Source organism: Crotalus tigris, unplaced genomic scaffold, assembly GCF_016545835.1.
Source record: "Crotalus tigris isolate CLP2741 ecotype Arizona unplaced genomic scaffold, ASM1654583v1 scf7180000018831.1652172, whole genome shotgun sequence".
NCBI classification, from domain to species: Eukaryota; Metazoa; Chordata; class Lepidosauria; order Squamata; family Viperidae; genus Crotalus; species Crotalus tigris.
Genome location: NW_024097221.1, coordinates 1,136,634 through 1,156,057, shown reverse-complemented (window position 1 = coordinate 1,156,057; position 19,424 = coordinate 1,136,634). Strand labels below are relative to the sequence as shown.

Genomic DNA, 19,424 nt, shown 5'->3' with positions numbered 1-19,424 from the left:
ATGCCAAGGTATAGCCCATAATGGTATTTTAAAATCACTTTTATAATATTTCCTCCAAACCCGAAGTAAAGAAATCCTTATAATATGAGATTTAAAAACCCGGTCAACTTTTTTATTAAAAATTAAATAGGCATGCCATCCAAAAAGTAAATCCCAACCCTCCAAGTGGAGTATTTCTACATTTGTTAAATTAACCCAGTCACTAAGTAATGTTAAAGCCACAGCATCATAATACAATTTCAAATTCGGTACCTTGAGTCCACCTCTCTCACGAATATCTTGCATAATTTTAAGCTTTACTCTTGGTTTTTTCCCTGCCCAAATAAATTTATTGATACCTTTCTGCCACTCATTTAAGTTAACCTCATTCTTTAGGATAGGTATCATTTGAAATAAAAAGAGAAACTTTGGCAGGACATTCATTTTAATCACCGCAATTCTTCCCATAAGGGATAATTGCAACTTCTCCCAATTTTTCAAGTCTCTTTGTACCCTAACCCACAACCTTTCATAATTATTTTTATACAACTTTGCGTTAGAAACAGATAAATTAACCCCCAAATATTTTATCTTATCAACAACTTCTAAATCTGTCAAGTTAACCAAAGTCTGCTTATCCAAATTAGTCATATTTTTGGGTAATATTTTAGTCTTATTATTATTAATTTTAAATCCCGAAACCCGTCCATATTGGTAAATCAATTGTAACAACTCTACTACAGAATAGGTAGGTTGAGACAAGGTAACCACCAAGTCATCTGCAAAAGCTCTTAGTTTATATTCTTTTTTATTAACTTCTATTCCTTTTATTTCCTGGGATTCTCGAACTTTAATCAGCAGAATTTCCAAAGTTAAAACAAACAGTAGTGGTGACAATGGACATCCCTGTCTTGTCCCTTTTTCTATTGTGAAAACCTCTGACAAGCCCCCGTTAACTATAAGTTGTGCCATTTGTTTTTGATATATAGCACCAAGAGCTTGTAAAATTTTTTCTCCAAAATTCATATCCTCAATTAATCTTAACATAAACTGCCAATTCAATTGGTCAAAGGCTTTTTCAGCGTCTAAAAATATCAGTCCTGCGGAAACTTGGTTATTCTTATCTAAGTATTCTAGTAAGTTAATAATTTGTCTAACGTTATTCTTCATATACCTGCCAGTTATAAAACCCATTTGGTCCTTATGTATAAGCTGGTGGAAAACCCTCATAAGCCTATTGGCTAAGATTTTTGCAAAAATCTTATAATCTACATTTAAAAGAGATATAGGTCTATAATTCTTTGGTAAAGTAAGATCTTGATCTTCTTTTGGAATTAAAGATATGAAAGCTCTGCCCCATGACGGAGGAATCTCTAAACCCTGTAATATATTATTAAAAAGCTCACATAAAGGTTGAATCATCTCTTCTAACAAAGTTTTGTAATAAATAGATGTCAAACCATCCGTACCCGGTGCTTTACCTAATTTTAATTCCTTAATCACTGTCACAATTTCCTCAGTGGTAATTAGACCATTAATTTCTTGTTTCTGATCTTCTGTTAATTTGGGAAAGTTAGCTTCACTCAGATAATTATTTATATCTAAAATTTGTACATTAGTACTCTTATATAGTTTTTGATAATAATCTAAAAAAGATTTCTTGATCAACTCCTTCTGGTACACCAATTTACCTTTATAATTTATTTTATCTATAATTCTCTGTCTCTGCTTCTTTCTCAATTGATAAGCCAACCATCTCCCTGGTTTGTTGGCATTACAAAATGTATTTTGTTTCATATACAATAAGTTAGTTGCGGTTTGATCAGCCATCAACATATTAAATTGTGTTTTGAGCAATTTTATAGATTCTTTAACCTTTTCGTCTGTGGGATTTAGAATCAGAGATTTTTCTTTTAATTTAATCTCATCTTCCAAATCCTTACGTTTCTGAATCTGCTTTTGTCTCTGAGCACTATTCATTTGTATCAAAATCCCACGCATGAAGGCTTTACCTGCATCCCATACCATTGACATTGAAGTTCCTTTATGCATATTTAAAACAAAATAGTCCTTTAGATGTTCTTTTAATTTTTGAATATTCTTTTCTTGTCTAAATAAATTCTCATTCACCCTCCACGATCTCCTCTCCTCTTTTTCATCAACCAACTCCATCCAGACTGGACTGTGATCTGTCAACGTCCTAGGAAAAATTTTTATATTCTTTACCCTAAAATATAAATCAGTTGTAATAAAAAAAAAGTCAATTCTTGAAAAGGATTGATGTCTATCTGAAAAGAAAGTAAAGTCTCTCTCCTCCTGGTTGCGTTCACGCCAGTAGTCTCGCAGCTCCCAGTCCTCTTTCAAGTCAAAAAAAGCTTTGGGTAGTTTAGCCTGTTTAAAAAAAGTGGAAGATCCTTTTTTATCTCTTTGTATATCTAAGACACCATTCCAGTCTCCCATTAATATCACAGATCTATAATCCAACAAAGTTAATTTCTGATGCAACAATCTATAAAATTGTTCCTGTTGTTGGTTTGGTGCATACAGTCCCACTATAAGTATTTTCTTACCATATAAACCAACTTCAATCATAACATATCTCCCTTGAGGATCAGATTCTACCAAACAGGCTGATAAGTTTTGCTTAACATAAATAACTACACCCCCTTTTTTCCCAGGAGCTGAAGATACAAAATGAGATCCCAAACGAGAATTGACTAAATATTTTTGATCTTTAAGTAAAATATGTGTTTCCTGCAAACAAATAATATCATTATTATGTTGCTTTAAGTAGTGAAAGATTTTCTTTCTCTTATTCGGGGAGTTAAGGCCGTTAGCATTCCAAGTCAGGAGCTTTACCATCTCCCTTAACCAGAAGCCTGGAGAAGACTGCCTGAAGGTCTGCCATTGAAGAATGTGTTGCAGAACTCTTGGGTCTTGCTCCTCCCACCGGCAACAAAACACTTTCTTGGAGAGATTCTTTAACTTCTTTCTTTTGTTGTTCCTTTTCCTTGCGTCTATGTGCTGCACGGGTCATTCTTTGCTCTTTGATCTCTGTTTGTCGCAACCATTCCGTCTGTAACTTTCCAGCAACCATCACACCTAATCCTTCAGACTGCTGTTCCGCCTCTTTAGCATCCAGAACTTTCTGCATCATAGATGACGATGAGCCTGCTCCCAGGACCGAAGTATAAAACTCCTTTGCTTTAGCAACTGTGTTAAGTCTGTAACGCGTCCCCGCATGGCTCAAAACAATACCCATCGGAATCTCCCATCTGAATGGCATCATTCTTGTTTTAAGTTCATTGGCTAAAAAAGAAAAGTCTTTTCTATTTCTTAAAATTTTAGATGGGATCTCCTTTAAAATGATAACATCTTGAGCAGCAATCTGGAACCTCTTATTATAAAAAGCTTGTATGATTTCATTGCGCAGAGATCTCTTTGCAAAATAAATCACAACATCTCTTGGTAAGTTCTTCTGTTTTGCGACCCAGGAGTTAACTCTGTAAATTTTTTCCACTTCTCTACGTAATCCATCTTTCTCCCTATTCAAAACGATGGCAAGGTCATTAACCACAATCTCTATCAAATCTTGATTCATATCCTCTTTCAAACCCCTGATTCTTAGGGCATATTCCATTTCCCTATACTGAGACATAACAATATCATCTTGTGAAATTTCCATCTTTTTTTCCATACCTTCAAATTTATCTTCCAGGATATCAATTTTGTCTGCGACCTCTTCCACTCTAGAATCAAGCTTCTCAACCACAGAGGCCAATCCTGATAGAGCCGTAACTATATCTTGCCTCAAAATAGTATTATTCTGCTCTAAGAGGTTCTTCATTTCTCCTCTAATTTGAATTTTATTCTGATCAAAAAGCTCCTTCATTTCCCCTTTAGTTTCAGATTTATTCTGATCTAGAAGCTCCTTCATTTCCTCTCTGATTTGGGATACAGCATTTCCCATTATATCTTTCATATCTTGTACAGATAATACTGGCAAAGGAGGAGAAGATGGTGGTGTAGCTTTAGGTTGTTGTACTGGTAAGATTGCAGGAGAAGAAGCCACCTTAGGAACTGTAGGAACTGCTTGCCTCTTTGAAGCCATTTTTTAAAAAAGATCTTGTTCCCTCTTTCTTCCTTCTTGAAAAAAAAAAAAATACTAGAATCCTCAAAAATTAAAAAGGAGCAAAGGAGAGTCCAAAAGAAACTTTAAAACCACAAAACCACTTTCAAAAAAAAGTTTAGAAAGTTTAAAAGAGAAAGAGCTATATAATCCATTACATTCCGTTTAACTTGCTTCTTTCCGGAAAAAAAAAAAGGGCACTTTCAAATCGCCATTTTACTTTCACTCTCCAAACCGACAAAGAACAAAAGAAAAAGAAATCAACATAAACTAAAAAGCAAATAAAACTCAGTAAGTAAAATCCTTTATCCGGCTCTGTCCGCTTTAAAAGTCACTCACCCGATCGTTTTAGGTGCGGAGATGGTAGCGGCGTTTCGCTCTGCTTCCGAAGAAGCAAAAACAGCTGAGAGGCGGAGATAACACGAACTCCGAGGGAGCTCTCTTTTCACCCCCCAAAAAGAAAAGTCCTGGGGGGGTTAAGAGGCTCTACCTCTATTCGTGTACTTCTCTACCCTCTCCCTTCGCCCGGGAGGGGGATTTCGAGCCGCGGGACAGCTGGTATACGCTGTGCTCCGCGGTTCTGACGCCGTCCCAGGAGGACGGCTACAATGTAGCCGCCATCATCGACGCTGACCACCGGAAGTCTTCAAAAACAATACATTTAAAAGGAACGTGTTTCAGAGAAATTATGGGAAACTTATGCTTTGTGAGATGTATGAAAGAACTGCCTTATCAAGATATTAGAGCAGTGTTTCTCAACCTTGACAATTTTAAGGCATGTGGACTTCAACTCCCAGAATTCCACAGCCAGCAATGCTGGCTGTGGAATTCTGGGAGTTGAAGTCCACATGCCTTAAAATTGTCAAGGTTTAGAAACACTGTATTAGAGAGAACAATGCCATGCAGAGGGATTGTCCCAGGGAGAGAAGACATAAAGGAGTACAAGGCTATCAAGGATTTTGAAGCTACAAATGAAAATCACAGCAAATATGCAGTCTCGCAATGGATAAGAATTCATTAATTTCACGGAATTGGAGATACTTAAAAGTTTAATGATTTGTATCAACTGTATGCTGAAACTGTATACATGTGTGAGTGCCTGCCTCCTATTTTGGCACCACTACAGTACTGCACTTGTTTTGATAAGTAACAAACTGGTTGAAATGGACATCTGAAAGTAGCAACTGTTTATGCTGCATTTGCTTTGCCAGCCGTATATTACATCCCACTTAATGTTTGAAGGACCAAATTGTTTTCCACTCCTGCTGAAAATTCCAGAGAACTTGTGGGCCCCAGTATTTGGCTAACATGCCACATCCATCCTAGAGCCCATGAACTTGGAAAATGGATGAATCATACTCAAATGCCAAAAGGGCAACTTTCCAGCCTAAGAGCCAGTTAGTAATAACAAAATAAATAAATAAAACTTCTAACAGATATTTATATATAAAATAAGCTATGAAAGTCTGTTTATATTTTGATTAATGTAAACTATGCTTTGGAGTGTACTGTATACTATTTAAAGGATACTTCGTAAATTATTTTTCCCCTGGAAAATGTTTGTCTTAGCATTTCTCCTCTTTCTTTATCATCATCATAATCATATGAATGGGACTATTAGAAATCAATCCATACCTTACAGGTTTCACCATTTATTTCATGACCTTCACTAATTTGAGGTTTTATTTAAAAGAAAAAGGCTCAACATATTTGTAGAGCACATTCTGAAATGCAAGAATGTTCTTATGGCATCAGTCCATGATTGGAAACAGTTTCTTTTCCCTGTTTTATAATTTGGCAGGTTCACTGATTGCCTTTAATGAAATCTTATATAATCTCTTGTCTGAAAATTTGAATCCAAATGTACGTCTTTTATAGAAGATTTTACAAACTTACGCAGAAAATAATCCATTTCTTTTTATACAGTATATACATCTTTTTGTACAGTATATTAAATATACAGTATATTAATAGAAGATTCAGAAAATTGTAATTCACATTTTAAGATATAATACTTTGTCAAACAATTTTCTTGTTTAAAAAAAATATATAATCTTTTTCTCTCCTAAGCAGGTAAATTTGCAGGCTTAAGTAAGTTCCAGTAAGTTCAGTGCATTTTACTCCCTAGTAAGGAGTATGTTTCAGTGAATACTAAACATCATGCTATTTAGATTTAAGGCCCAAATTTCCTTTTTGCAATGGTAAGAAATGAACATTCACATTTATAGGACTTTGAAGTCCTTAAATTTAGCAATCCTCTTCTCTTTTAACTCTGAATCTAGAAGCTCGTTGAGTTATCATACCTAGCTCTGTAAACCTCATTGTCCATACCAGTTTTCAAAGAAATACAAATTGACCAATATCAACAATGGTGTAGTGAGCATATTATATATTCAGAGGATAAAGTATCTTTTCAATCGCTTTAATAAACAGTGGACAGTGGTTCAAAGTCATAATGTCTAAATAAACCAGAAAAAGAAAACACCATTTACTGCTGACTTCTCTTTCTAGCTTGTTCTAGAAAGAACTAGCCATTTGCACAAACATAAGCATTTACAGAAACCAGAATTCAAGAAAACTTTGAATATGTATGTAATACTGTATGTATACTATCAAAAAAATCATCAATCGTTGGCATTAAAAAGCAGGCTTTCCAGATTCTCATAAGAAGTTGAAATTAATGTAAATAGCATAGGTATAGGTTTTAAAACATGGTTTGCATTCAAAAGGGTCTCAGAATGAACAGAACCAGAATATATAAAACTCTCACCTTATAGTGAACAAGGGTGAAAGGCCTTGAAGAAGTTAAACATCATCATGCTGTTTGAAAATACAACTGGTTTTGTTTCCCTCTCTACTCCCTTTCCAGGTGATTTGGTATCACGAGCAATGCACCACATGCAGTGTTTGACTACCCTTCGTCCTGGCATGAGCCCTGTTCGGCAAACCAGACAACAGCAACCACCCATCACCTGGTCCCCCGATGCTCTCCATACCCTTTACTACTTTCTACGCTGCCCTCAGATGGAATCCATGGAAAACCCCAACCTGGATCCACCAAGGATGGCCTTGAGTAATGAACGGTAGGTCTTCCTGTTTGTGCTTCAAAATAACTTTTCAAGTTAACAGAGCTTCATTTTGAAGAGCATTTTAAGTCTAGTTTGCTCTGTGAATTCCACAGAATCAGCCTTCACCAGTCATTTCTGTAGCTCAGCCAGGACGTTTTCTTAACTTGGCTAACATGTTGGAACTGGAACTAGAGTATTAAAGGCCGGAGACAACAGAAGTTTTATTTTCCAGTGTTCCAGGGATTTTTAAAAAAATTTTGTTTCTCTGTTCCTAGGAACTTTAATTCCCATAGTTCCTAGCAAATTTTTAAAGTGCATAAATAGCTTATATTTTTATAAGAAAACTTTGTGGATCATAAAAAAAATGAGGATATGTTCGCAGATTCGGTATTTGTTACAATTTTGATAACTGCTCATTGGCCGCTTCTAATTTCTAATTTTCCCTTTTTGCATACTGTTGAGAGTTGTTGATATAAGCAGATTTCAGATACAAATATTAGATTTTAAGCTTCCTTGAAAAATTCCTTTTCTATATGGACGGGAGAGAGAGAGGAAAAAGCTTAATTTGTTTTTTCAAACTGTGTTTGCAGCCCGTGAAGTGGTTTCATGTCGCCCGCGAAGCCATCCTGGAAACAGTGAAGGAACGGCCCCCACTGCCTTGGCCCTGGCCCAGGCCAGCTGAGAGCCAATGTACAATTTTGTGGTGGCCATTTTGGCACTTGCCCTGGTGACCATGCCTTGGCACTTGCCCCGGTCCCACCCCCTTCTGCGAGAGACCCTCAGATCTGTCCCACTCCTGCCCAGGCCCCCCTAGGCACCCTTGACGCGAATGATGTAGAACTGGCCACGCCCACCCAGTAGGACACACCCACTCTGGCCACACCCACCCAGCCCCCAAGGCAACCGCAATGCTGATGCGGCCCTCAGTGAAATTGAGTTTGACACCCCTGCTCTAGAATATTCCAAAATCAATATATATTCTGCAAAAATATTGGTTGTTTTTAATAAACTTAATATTGAGAAACTTTAAAGCAGTGCTAAAATACACATAGACACTGATTCAATAGATAGAGTGTAATATAATTGTGGGTGTCTTATAAAGCACTGTTTCAAAACATTAAGTCTAGTAATGCTGCTTTAGTAAGTACCGTAAGTGCAAATGAGAGTGCATTGAATGTGGCCCCTGTTCTACTTCCAAGGAATGGATCAATAACGTTCCTTTTTTTTGTTTTTCTGGTGTTCTTGGCTCCCTGGTGCACATCATAAATTTGCACATGCAGATCAGTGGTGGGATTCAAATATGTGAACAACCAGTTCTCTGTGTGGATGCCGCTTCTGGAAGTCCATTTTGGGCCTGGGCAACAAAATATTAGCTACCGGTTCTGCCGAAGTGATGCGAACTGGCTGAATCCCACCACTGATGCAGATTTATTTCTCATCCAAATATAGAGTCCTTTTTGATACAATATAAGTTTTAAGCTCAAATACACACATAGGTAAATGCAAGCTGGAAGGTAACAGATTCAGAATGACATGGCTGTCGTTGAAGAAAAATCTAACCAGCCTTTGAAAATTGTTTTTAAAAAGTGTGCTTTTTCACAATAAATCCAGTGCTTTCCATTTAATGTGGCCAATGGGATATATACTGCAGAGGATACTATATACACAGATTTCTGTTTGTTTATTTCCAGCAAGAGGAAAAAGTAAATTGAGGTTATTTCTGAGTATGCCAGACCCGCAGCATGCTGCATAAAGGCACTGATTCACATACTCTATCTTGGCAAGGCTACAAGATCCAGCGTCTTTAAAAAACAAAACAAAAAAAACTTTTAGTGCTAAATCAGCTGCAAATTCTGCATTACTCCATTGTGCCTCATTGAGCTTATGAAGTATGCTTTTGAAGGCACTGCAGATCTAAGGGGGGGGGGAATCTCAGTTTTAAAGCAAAGAAAATAACACCAAAGATCAGCTGCACTACGTTGTTGGTTTTTTTTAGATGCCTGCTGAATACAGTCATTTTAAACAGCAAGAAAGGTGATGCACACTTTTGCCAAAAGCCATTCCTATCGTTATTTTAACTGGTGAGCATTAGAACAAGCTTCCCCAATCTGCCACTCTGCAAGGGTATTGGATTTCAGATCCTGAAATCTTTCAGAAGCTCAAGACTGCTTTGGATTAATTTTGTGAGAACTTGCTTGCTTATTGCTCTTTCAGTTGGTTATTCATCAAATAACCTTCTCTTCAACCTTTTTTTTTTTTTTTTTTTAGTATTTCAGACAGGGCTGCTATTAAATTTTAGGAGAGCAGGCAGAAGAGGTCCTTAGTTCTTTTCTTCTGGTCTTTCTTTTATTTTAGTCTTCTTTTCATCCTATTCCAGATCCTTCCTGTCTGCCTGTAAAACCATTTCTATGGACTTTTTACCTCCTATCCTTTCCTCTTCCTTGCTACACACACTCATACACCCTTTAGGGCCCGGACGTGCAGTGTCAGTTTGAGAAAATAAATGTATGTGCCTAAATATATGAAGCCCAGTTTTTCTTATGCTATTTAATTGTTACCACATTGATTCACAGATACTTTCCTTAACTATCCTTTATATTAGAAATGAATATTCTATGTTAAAATCTTCATAAGTTTTACTAAAAGCCAGGATGCTATCGTAATAAAAATGGCCAAATAAAAGTTGGGAGATTAAGCTTCAAAGCCCCATTCGATCATGAATTTCACACATCCCACTAAGACCTGGGTTGCAGGTCTAAGCCATGCTTTGTAGACTAAGCCATGATTTCTGAATTCAGATGTAATACTAATCATCAAACAATTGTTTGGATGAATGACTAGGTTGACTTCCTCCAATAAGCAAAACAAAGAATCTACTTTTTGTTTAATGTACTATGAAAAGCCAGCCACAGAATAACTTTCCATGAAATACTCTCTCTCATCCTGTTTTACTTAACAGGGTTATTGTGAGGAATAACTGGAATGACAAAAGGACCACATAAGAGCATGTGTGTAAAGCTCTTTGGGAAAAAGATGACTTTTTTTAACATCATAATCATGTTGGGCATTGGTTAATCCCAAATCTTGTATTTGTTGCATTCGTACCCACCTTTCCTTTAGAACAGCAGTTCTCAACCTGTGGGTCGTGACCCTTTTGGGGGTTGAACGACGCTTTTACAGGGGTCGCCTAACACCATCGGAAAACACATATTTCCGATGGTCTTTAGAAACCAAGACACCGCTCCTCTATCCGGCCTCCACCTGCACCTCCAGGGTGCCCTTCTCCTCCGACAGCGCCTGCTCCTGCCACTGCAGCACCATCGCGCGCTCCCCCGACGCCGCCCTGGGCTGGCTCAGCGGCCGGTCCGAGCCGAGCCAGGTCTGGGCCGCTGCTGGCGCTGCCGCTGGGCTGCTCTGCCGCCACTGCCAGCTGAGCTGAGCTGCAGCTCCGAGCCGTTCTCCATGCCTCCTGGTTGCCTGGCCATGCTCCGTCCTGGTCACCCTCCACGCCATGTGGGAGCCTCCCCCGTGCCGCCTGGCCGGCCTCCCTCACCGTCGGAGGCTGCCTCGGCCCTCTGGCACCCGGCGCAGCCGTGGGACTGCCGGGCAAGACTAGCTCCTTCCCAGCTCACCTGGCTCCAGGCCTCAGAAGCGGCCAGGGGGCGGGGAAGAGGGCGAGGCGGCGGCGATGCCCGTATGTGCATCGGAGGCCAGCCGGCCGGGCCGGGAGGGGAGAAGCGGTGCCTTCCGAGCGGGAGCTGGCGCTCCGGCCACGCCCCTCTCATGTGCGATGGGCTGCGCGGCGTGGAAAGGGGCTCCTGCAACCTGCCACTGCAATGGCGCTCAGGAGGCTGGAGGGGCGGGTAGGTCCCAGGGGGGCGGCTGGGAGAGGGCAAGAGGTGCCAGGATGAGGATGGGGGGCTTCAGGTTGGCGGGTGTGAGAGGGCAGCCAGCAGCTCTGAGGCGCGTGGATGTGCCGCCGCTTGGCTCTCCACCAGGCTCTCTGCCAGAGCCTCCCCCCCTCCCTGGGCAATTGTGCGGAGCTGCTTGTGCATCCTTGGCAGCGCCTCCCCCCTTCAATCTCCTTCATTCTCCATCTCCTTCTTTTCCCCTTCAATCTTCCTTCCTTCCTTCCAACTCCAACTGCATCCCTTCCCCTTCAATCTCCCTCTCCTTCCTTCCTTCCTTCCTTCCTTCCTTCCTTCCTTCCTTCCTTCCTTCCTTCCTTCCTTCCTTTCTTCCTTCCTTCCCCCTTCAATCTCCTTCCTTCTTCATCTCCTTCCTTTCCCCTTCAATCTTCCTACCTACCTTCCTTCCTTCCTTCCTTCCTTCCTTCCTTCCTTCCTTCCTTCCTTCTATCTCCATCTCCATTCCTTGGCAGGTGTGAGAGGGCGGCCAGCGGCTCAGAGGCGTGCGGATCCTCCGCGCAGCTTCCGAGGCCCTGGATATGCTGCCGCTTGGCTCTCCACCAGGCTCTCTGCCAGAGCCTCCCCCCTCCCCGGGCAATTGTGCGGAGCTGCTTGTGCGTCCTTGGCAGCGCCTCCCCCCTTCAATCTCTCTCTCCTTCCTTCCTTCCTTCCTTCCCCCTTCAATCTTCCTTCCTTCCTTCCATCTCCATCGCTTCCCCTTCAATCTCTCCTTCCTTCCTTCCTTCCTTCCTTCCTTCCTTCCTTCCTTCCCCCTTCAATCTCTTTCCTTCTCCATCTCCTTCCTTCCCCCTTCAATCTCCTTCCTTCTCCATCTCCTTCCTTTCACCTTCAATCTTCCCTTCTGCCTTGCATCTCCATCTCATCCCTTCCCCTTCAATCTCTCTCTCCTTCCTTCCTTCCTTCCTTCCCCCTTCAATCTCCTTCCTTCTCCATCTGCTTCTTTTCCCCTTCAATTTTCCTTCCTTCCTTTCTTTCCCCTTCAATCTCCTTCCTTTTCCCTTCAATCTTCCTTCCTTCCATCTCCATCTCCATCCCTTCCCCTTCAATGTCTTTCTCCTTCCTTCCTTCCTTCCTTCCTTCCCCTTTCAATCTCCTTCCTTCTCCATCTCCTTCCTTTCCCCTTCAATCTTCCTTCCTTCCTTCCCCTTCCCTCCCTCCCAACATTTTTGAGCAAGGAAGAGTAAGCTTCTCCAGTGAGCATTGCTATATTGTTTTTGTGATTAATCACTATGCTTTAATTATGTTCAATTCATAACAATGAAAATACACCCTGCATATCAGATATTTACATTACGATTGATAACAGTAGCAAAATTACAGTTATGAAGTAGCAACGAAAATAATTTTATGGTTGGGGGTCACCACAACATGAGGAACTGTATTAAAGGGTCGCGGCATTAGGAAGGTTGAGAACCACTGCTCTAGAAGGTCTTAGTAGTATTGTATCATCACTTTTAGTTTCAAAATTATATTATGAGATATATACAGAAAGCAACCATAGTTATTCAAGAACCTCCCAAAAGTGAAGGTATATTTGAATTTTAAAATTCTGGCCCTGAATTTCAAACTCTACTCATGTAGCATATCTACTCACTCCTCCTTATTTCCACCTACCATTGATTTTCTCATGAACCATGATTATTTGAGAAACATACATTTGAAATCATGTAGAGTACTTCTGCTTTTAATTGCCAAGATGGACATTTTATTTATTTGATTATTTTGTTAAGCAACTCAAATGAGATATATAGGCCTTCATTCCTTACAATTATCCTTTGAGTTCATTTACTAGTTACTACGTTTCATGGATAGATTGGTATTTAACCCTTTGCTTTCACAGTTTAACCACATTGTCTCCCATTTCACTGGAACATACATGGAAATGTTTCTGAATATAGGCATATGTTAATTTAAGTGCAGATACCAAAAAGGCTGTCTATCACTGTGGTTTGTACTCACCTGGAATGGTATTTTACAACCTGCTGGAATGCTACACCTGTGTGCTAAAATGTGAACCCAGCTCTTTACACATTGAGCAAATCTCTTATGACTAAGGGTGGTAATATCTCTAAGATCCCGTCATCAAAGAACATATGTTGGCAGAATCCACATGTATGTGTGCTTCAATGCCTCTTTGATTTTACAGAGATCCATTACATAGTGATATATTTTAATGTACAAAAAGCAAACAGGTGTGATTACACCATTGACTACTTTCGTAACTTTTCCATCACTCATTTTAGCCTTATTCCATTCTATACCAAGAGAACCTGAATTCATTTTAGGAAATACCAGAAACCAGAAATTCCATTGTTTTTGGAATCAATATTGGTAGAGGTTTATGAGCTGACCGGTTTGCCAGTATTTAACTTACGTTGTAATACAGAGGTCTCCAACTGTTTGAGCACCAGGGACTGGTTACATGGAGAGAGGTTTTTCCACGGACTGGAGGGGACATGGTTTTGTGTGCTGCCTGCATCCCACGGATGGGGCTTTGCTTGTTTGTGCGGACTAGTTGCTGGCATGTCGCAGCACGGTACTGGTCCACGGACCGGGGCTGGGGACCCCTGTTGTAGTATACAGTAATTCTTTATAGGGCTATATAACAGCAAAGACATAAGAGAAACAATTATAAGCATATAATGATCCAACTTGATACCCATTAGATTGGGTGAACTCATCGATAGATGGATAATCTGACTATAAGCATTTTGTGTTAGGAGTAAGAGGAACTATGCCATCCATCTAGAAATATACTGCAAAATTCATAAAATGCCAACTTAATGGAAACAGAGTGTAGGATGGAAAACCAGGGAATGCTGAAAAAAAGGGGGCGAGCAGTTAACTTGAACAAAAGGAAACTTGTTCTAGTTTTCAGGCACAGTATGTGTCAGGATGACAGGGCATGACAGTGCAAAGCTCTCCAGCAGCCATTTTGCAAAAGATCCATAGCATATCCTCAAAAGGCCTATCAGGCTAGAAAGGTTGGAGATGACTGATTTAAGGCCTGCTAATTACTGAAAAAGCATTTAAAGATATAGTTTAGGTATTAATAATTTATTTTTAAAGGATTAGGACTTAACAGGGCCCAAGAGAAAGTAGCACTAATTTATATTCCAGGATATTAAGTGGCTTTGAGATAAAAGCTTTAAACTAAATATAGTAAAACTATTGTAAAAGCATTTCGTTTTACTTTTCCTACATGGCATACTATTAGTAAATCATTGTTTTGCTTTGATAGGTATATTAAGTTGCACTCAGTGCTCTGAGGAGCTATTGAGATCCTCTAATATATCCTTCCAAACAAATGAACAAAACCGGGGAAGACAAGAAATCCTTTGACTTCACATAATCTCATTGGTTTGATTAGCATGGAGATGTAGAATTTGTGCACAATTTTAACATACGATTGTTTTGCAACATAGAGATGCTTATTTTTATTTTTAGAAAGAATCAGGTAGCGATTTTAGTGACTAACAATTTTTATTAAAAGCTATGAGTTTTGAAAACTACAGCTCACTTCTTTAGATAATTGAAATAATTAAATAAATCTAGCATTTAAATTGTGGTTTATTTATTTGTATTATTCATTATTTAATTATTTATTATTAAAAAAAACCATGTCGAATCAGGCATGTTTATGAAGTTTATTAATACAGTTAAGAGGTCAGTATTTCTCATTTATTATTACTCTCTAACACAAAAGTCTCAAACATCCTGCAGGCTACATGCAACCTGCTGGAGTTTGTTAGTTTGTTGTGAGGCCCGTGATAACTCACGTGTGAGGTACTGCTATCTCAGCTTCTTCATCCATCTCCACTGTGTGCATTTGGCCAGGCATGTAGAACAGTTTGCGATCATACATCCCAGTCTACCATTTGTTCCTGATTTTTGAGTCCCGCTCTCCTTTTCCCACTGTCTCCTTGCCCCTGGAACCAGTTTCTCTTCCGTAGTTCTGGCTTGTGCAACACCAGCCTTATGTCTCACCTGCAGTGCTGGGTTCTATGGGGACAATCCAGAACTACAGTACTGCAGAAGTTGACACTGTAGGGGAGAAAGAAAGCCTGCACCACATAAGCGGAGGAGAAGCCAAGCCAGGTACTGAAAGGAAGAAATGAAACCACACCAACCGTGGTTTGGGGAAGAAGACAGTGGCCTTGAAAAGAAGGTAATAACAGACAATGAGTGCCCAGCACTGCCTTCGGTGTTTCCCCAGGATGCCAGTTTACACACCTTCTGCTTATTGGAACCATCTAATTCAGTGGTCCCCAATCTTTCTGGCACCAGGGACTGGTTTTGTGGAAGATAATTTTAACGGACTGGGGGGGGGGGCATGGTTTCATGTGCAACCTAGATCCCATGCATGCCAGATAAAGTTTTGTTCACTTGCTGCTTGTGCAGTCCGGTTCCCAACAGGCCACTGATCGGTACCAGTCCACAGCCCAGAGGTTGGGGACCCCTGATCTAATTCATCCACAGACCAATGAAATTAAAGACCTAAGCTAGAAATTTCAGAGGTGAATGAATGGAAATCCAGAGCACTTCTGAGAGTGATGTGGCACTAAAATGAATAAACGATAACACAGTGTAATATATAATTGTTCGAAATGTGTATTTTTTTACACATTCCCCACTGCCCCTGCTTTCCATTCCATTTTCACTTGTTAATTCATTTTTAATATTTGTTGCACTTATGCACATGGGAGTGACTACCTCAAAGTCATCTAGGTTGTTCCATAACTAAAGACAGATTTAAATTTGGTTTTCCCTATGTGAAGCTTCAGTTACTGAAACAAACCGTTTCTTGAATAAATAGCAGGCTAACAAATTACGTTAGATAAATGTCATCAACATTAGAGACAAGCATGGTTACTTAAACTCTGTTGAAAGTAAGACTATTTTACCAATTATCATTCCTGCAAAGTGCAGACCACTGGCAAAGACATGATAAAACAAAGTATACTTTTTAGTCATCACTGTCTACCCCAACCCATTATGGTTAAAATAATTTTCCATTAGAGTAAATTAGAGAAACCAGGATAAAGAAATCTGTGGTTTCTAAAAGAATGATGTGGTATGTTCTTATATAATTAAGTGATACTAAACATAAACATATGGCACTGAGCCTGCCCTTGGTAATGCTCTAATGGTGGAAGGTGGTTATTTAAGTTCCGTTTATATTGTTCTTATGGCATAACAAAGTCAATTCTAATAATAGAGCCAAGGAAAGGAATGGAACTTGATGTATATATATTTTTAAAAATAAAATTTCTCATTAGGTCAATACAGATCTGTTCTCAAACAATTCCAAATTGTGAATAAGATCAATTTATGCTAATATTTTATGCCAGTACTGTGACATCTGGCTCATTTGCAAAGCAATCAACACGATTTTCAGCTCATTTTTAAATAATATTTTTCCGCAGTATTTCTCATAGAATATTTTATGATTCTCCCATCACCAATAACAGCAGTTTTCTTTTACTAGTGTAAATAGTCTAAAGCTAAGGAACCTGATTCATAACATTGCCTTCTATCTTCTCCAAGGATTTCTGTTTGGAGAAATTTGTGGTTTACTAAAAAAACGGGCACTAACCTTTAAAAGAGAAAGTATCTCAATCTTGGTATTAACATTATTATTCAAGAATCACCCATTAACTATCAGAATATAAGTTTTTCCTAGTTTCTGCTAGGTTCCCCAGAATGCCTGTGTGTTTGTGTGTTGAAGTAATTTATGTCACCAGCCAACTCAAACGCTGTAAATCCATGTGGCTAACCATAGTCTCCAAAAATAAAATAGGTAAGCAATTTCAATTACAATCCAAGACTAAGATAAGTAACCAGAAAAATATCATTCATACCTCCCTTAGGATGGGAATGCCAATCAACCCAGCCCCACATCTAAAGAAAAAGCCAATTATTCCCATCTCTGTGAAGGATAACAGAGAATTAGAAAAATGAAATAGGAATCCTATCTTCTTCTGAATATTGGACAAACATTTCTCCTCTTCATTCAGGAACTTTTGTATTCTGAAAAAAGTTATTATTCTTTTACATAATAAATGTTAGTCTCCTATTTGTGCTCTGTCACATCCTTATTCTTGCATTAAGAAATTGTTTCTGAGTACCCCAATATACTTTTTGTCTTTATTGTTGCATATTGTTCTGCTAATGGAGGATCTCCTTAATTCCACCAACCTCATTCCACCCCCGCCACTGCTTTCCTGCTTCCTCTCCCCATGCAGTTGGTATATATCTTCTTTCTCCTTCTTCTAATCATTTACTAAATCACTGTTGGAAAAATGCCCCCCCCCCTTTTTTTTTCTTTTTGAATACATTCACAGCATGCTGTAGGTCTTCAGAAATAAAGTATTTGCTGTGCATTGTAAATATTAGGTTTTTTCACTTGCAGAGTTCCAAGTAAAGTGATCCCTGAAGCCCTTCACAGACAACAGCTAATTATCCTCTACAAACACTCACATGAACATATAGACAAACATCCTAATTTAGCATTCCACTAAGAAAACACTGGCATCAACTTCAAATGTGAATTAAGTTATACAAAGTCTGCATGCTCAGCAACAACAGATTGTGCACAAATGCAGCATCAATCAAACGCTATAGTTCAAAAAATAATTTCAACTCAATTGCAATAGTAGTCAGCCATTTTCCCTGAAAGTTCTTTTTCATCACTGTCTATGTTTACTAGAAATTAATTTTATTACCTAAAACATTGTTGGCCAAATTAGGTTGTTGACAAAGTTAGAACTCAATTATGTGTATACCCCTTGAAATATATAGTGCTAAATTAATGAAATACACTGAGAATTTTCAGAACCAGTTCTCTTGTGCAGAATTTTCTTGTTCTTTCTTGAAGTTAAGCATGTTTACTTGGAAAGGAAGTTTCTTGACCAAGTAGTCCAGGGGTGTCAAACTGCCAGCCCTTGGGCTGGATGCGTCATGCAGAAGCCACGCCTACCCCAGCTCCAGCAAGGGGGAAAAAGTCACAATATGTTGCGACACATCACGTGACATGGAGAGTTGGACACCCCTGAAGTTGACACAGGTTTCAAATGCACAGTAGAAGAAGAGTTTCTCTCCAGCATTTTCTTTAAAAACAGCAATTGGGTAGAATTTCTCAGAGGAACTATGATGTGATATAATACAACTCACAATACAATGTGATATATGACAAAAATGCAATGAACGCCTGCTTCATTTCAGTACAAGGCACAGCTTCTTTTGTGCACAGCAGTACTTTGAGTTACTGAAATAAATAAAAGTAGGCAGAACGGGCTTAATAATGGAGCTTGGGGGAAACATCTCTATTCTACAAGTTCAAAAATTTTCTTGATTAGAGTAACAGGTCTTGTGTACTAGAAGGAGGAATTGTTTGCTTGTTAAATGTGTAGGCTGCCCATCTACCAAACAATTCTGGGTGGCTTGCAATACCTTCAATAACAGAATAAAACAGTTACAGGATCAAAACATTAAAACATCAGATATTAAAAGTTAGAACATTATCTCAGGGGCTGCCACAAAGAAGAGGGAGTCAAGCTATTTTTCAGAACGTCTGAAAGCAGGACAAGAAGCAATGGGTGGAAACTAATCAAGGAGAGAAGCAACCTAGAACTAAGGAGAAACTTCCTGACAGAACAATTAACCAGTGGAACAGCCTACCTCCAGAAGCAGTGAATGCTCCAACACTGGAAGTTTTTAAGAAGAGACTGGACAGCAATTTGTCCAGAATGGTATAGGGTTTCCTGCCTGAGCAGGGGGTTGGACTCGATGACCTCCAAGGTCCCTTCCAACTTTTTTATTATTATTATTATTATTAATTAATGTTAAAACAGATAAAAAGACCCAGTGTGGTATAGGTAGTCCTCGATTTACAATTAAGGTCAAAATTTCTGTTATTTAGTGAGATATTTATTAAGTGAGTTTCCCCCCCCCCCTTTTTTTTTTTAACTTTTCTTGCCACAGTTGTTAAGTTAATCCTTGCAGTGATAAGTTAGTAACACATTTGTTAAGTGAATCTGGCTTCCCCATTGACTTTGCTTATCATAAGGTCACAAAAGGTGATTACGTGACTTTGGGACACAGCAACGGTCATAAGTATGAACCAATTGCCAAACATCAGAATTCTGACCACATGATCATGGGGATGCTACAAAGGTTAGGAAGTGTGAAAAATGATCATAAGTCACATTTTTAGTGCCGTTGTAATTTTGAACAGTTACTAAATGAATTGTTGTAAGTCGAGGACTGCCTGTGTAAGTAATTTTTCCCCAAAATACAACAAAAAGCTGTATTTCTTTT

The 19,424-nt window shown here is 39.1% G+C and overlaps 1 protein-coding gene across 1 annotated transcript in view; it reads left to right on the top strand.

Annotated features, from left to right (window-relative positions):
- Positions 1-19,424, top strand: part of ABTB2 (ankyrin repeat and BTB domain containing 2) — a 154,911-nt gene that overhangs the window by 96,322 nt on the left and 39,165 nt on the right. Inside the window, exon 3 of the mRNA XM_039356846.1 lies at positions 6,978-7,191. Within this exon, the coding sequence (XP_039212780.1) occupies positions 6,978-7,191 (214 nt within the window). The remainder of the gene's footprint in view (positions 1-6,977; positions 7,192-19,424) is intronic.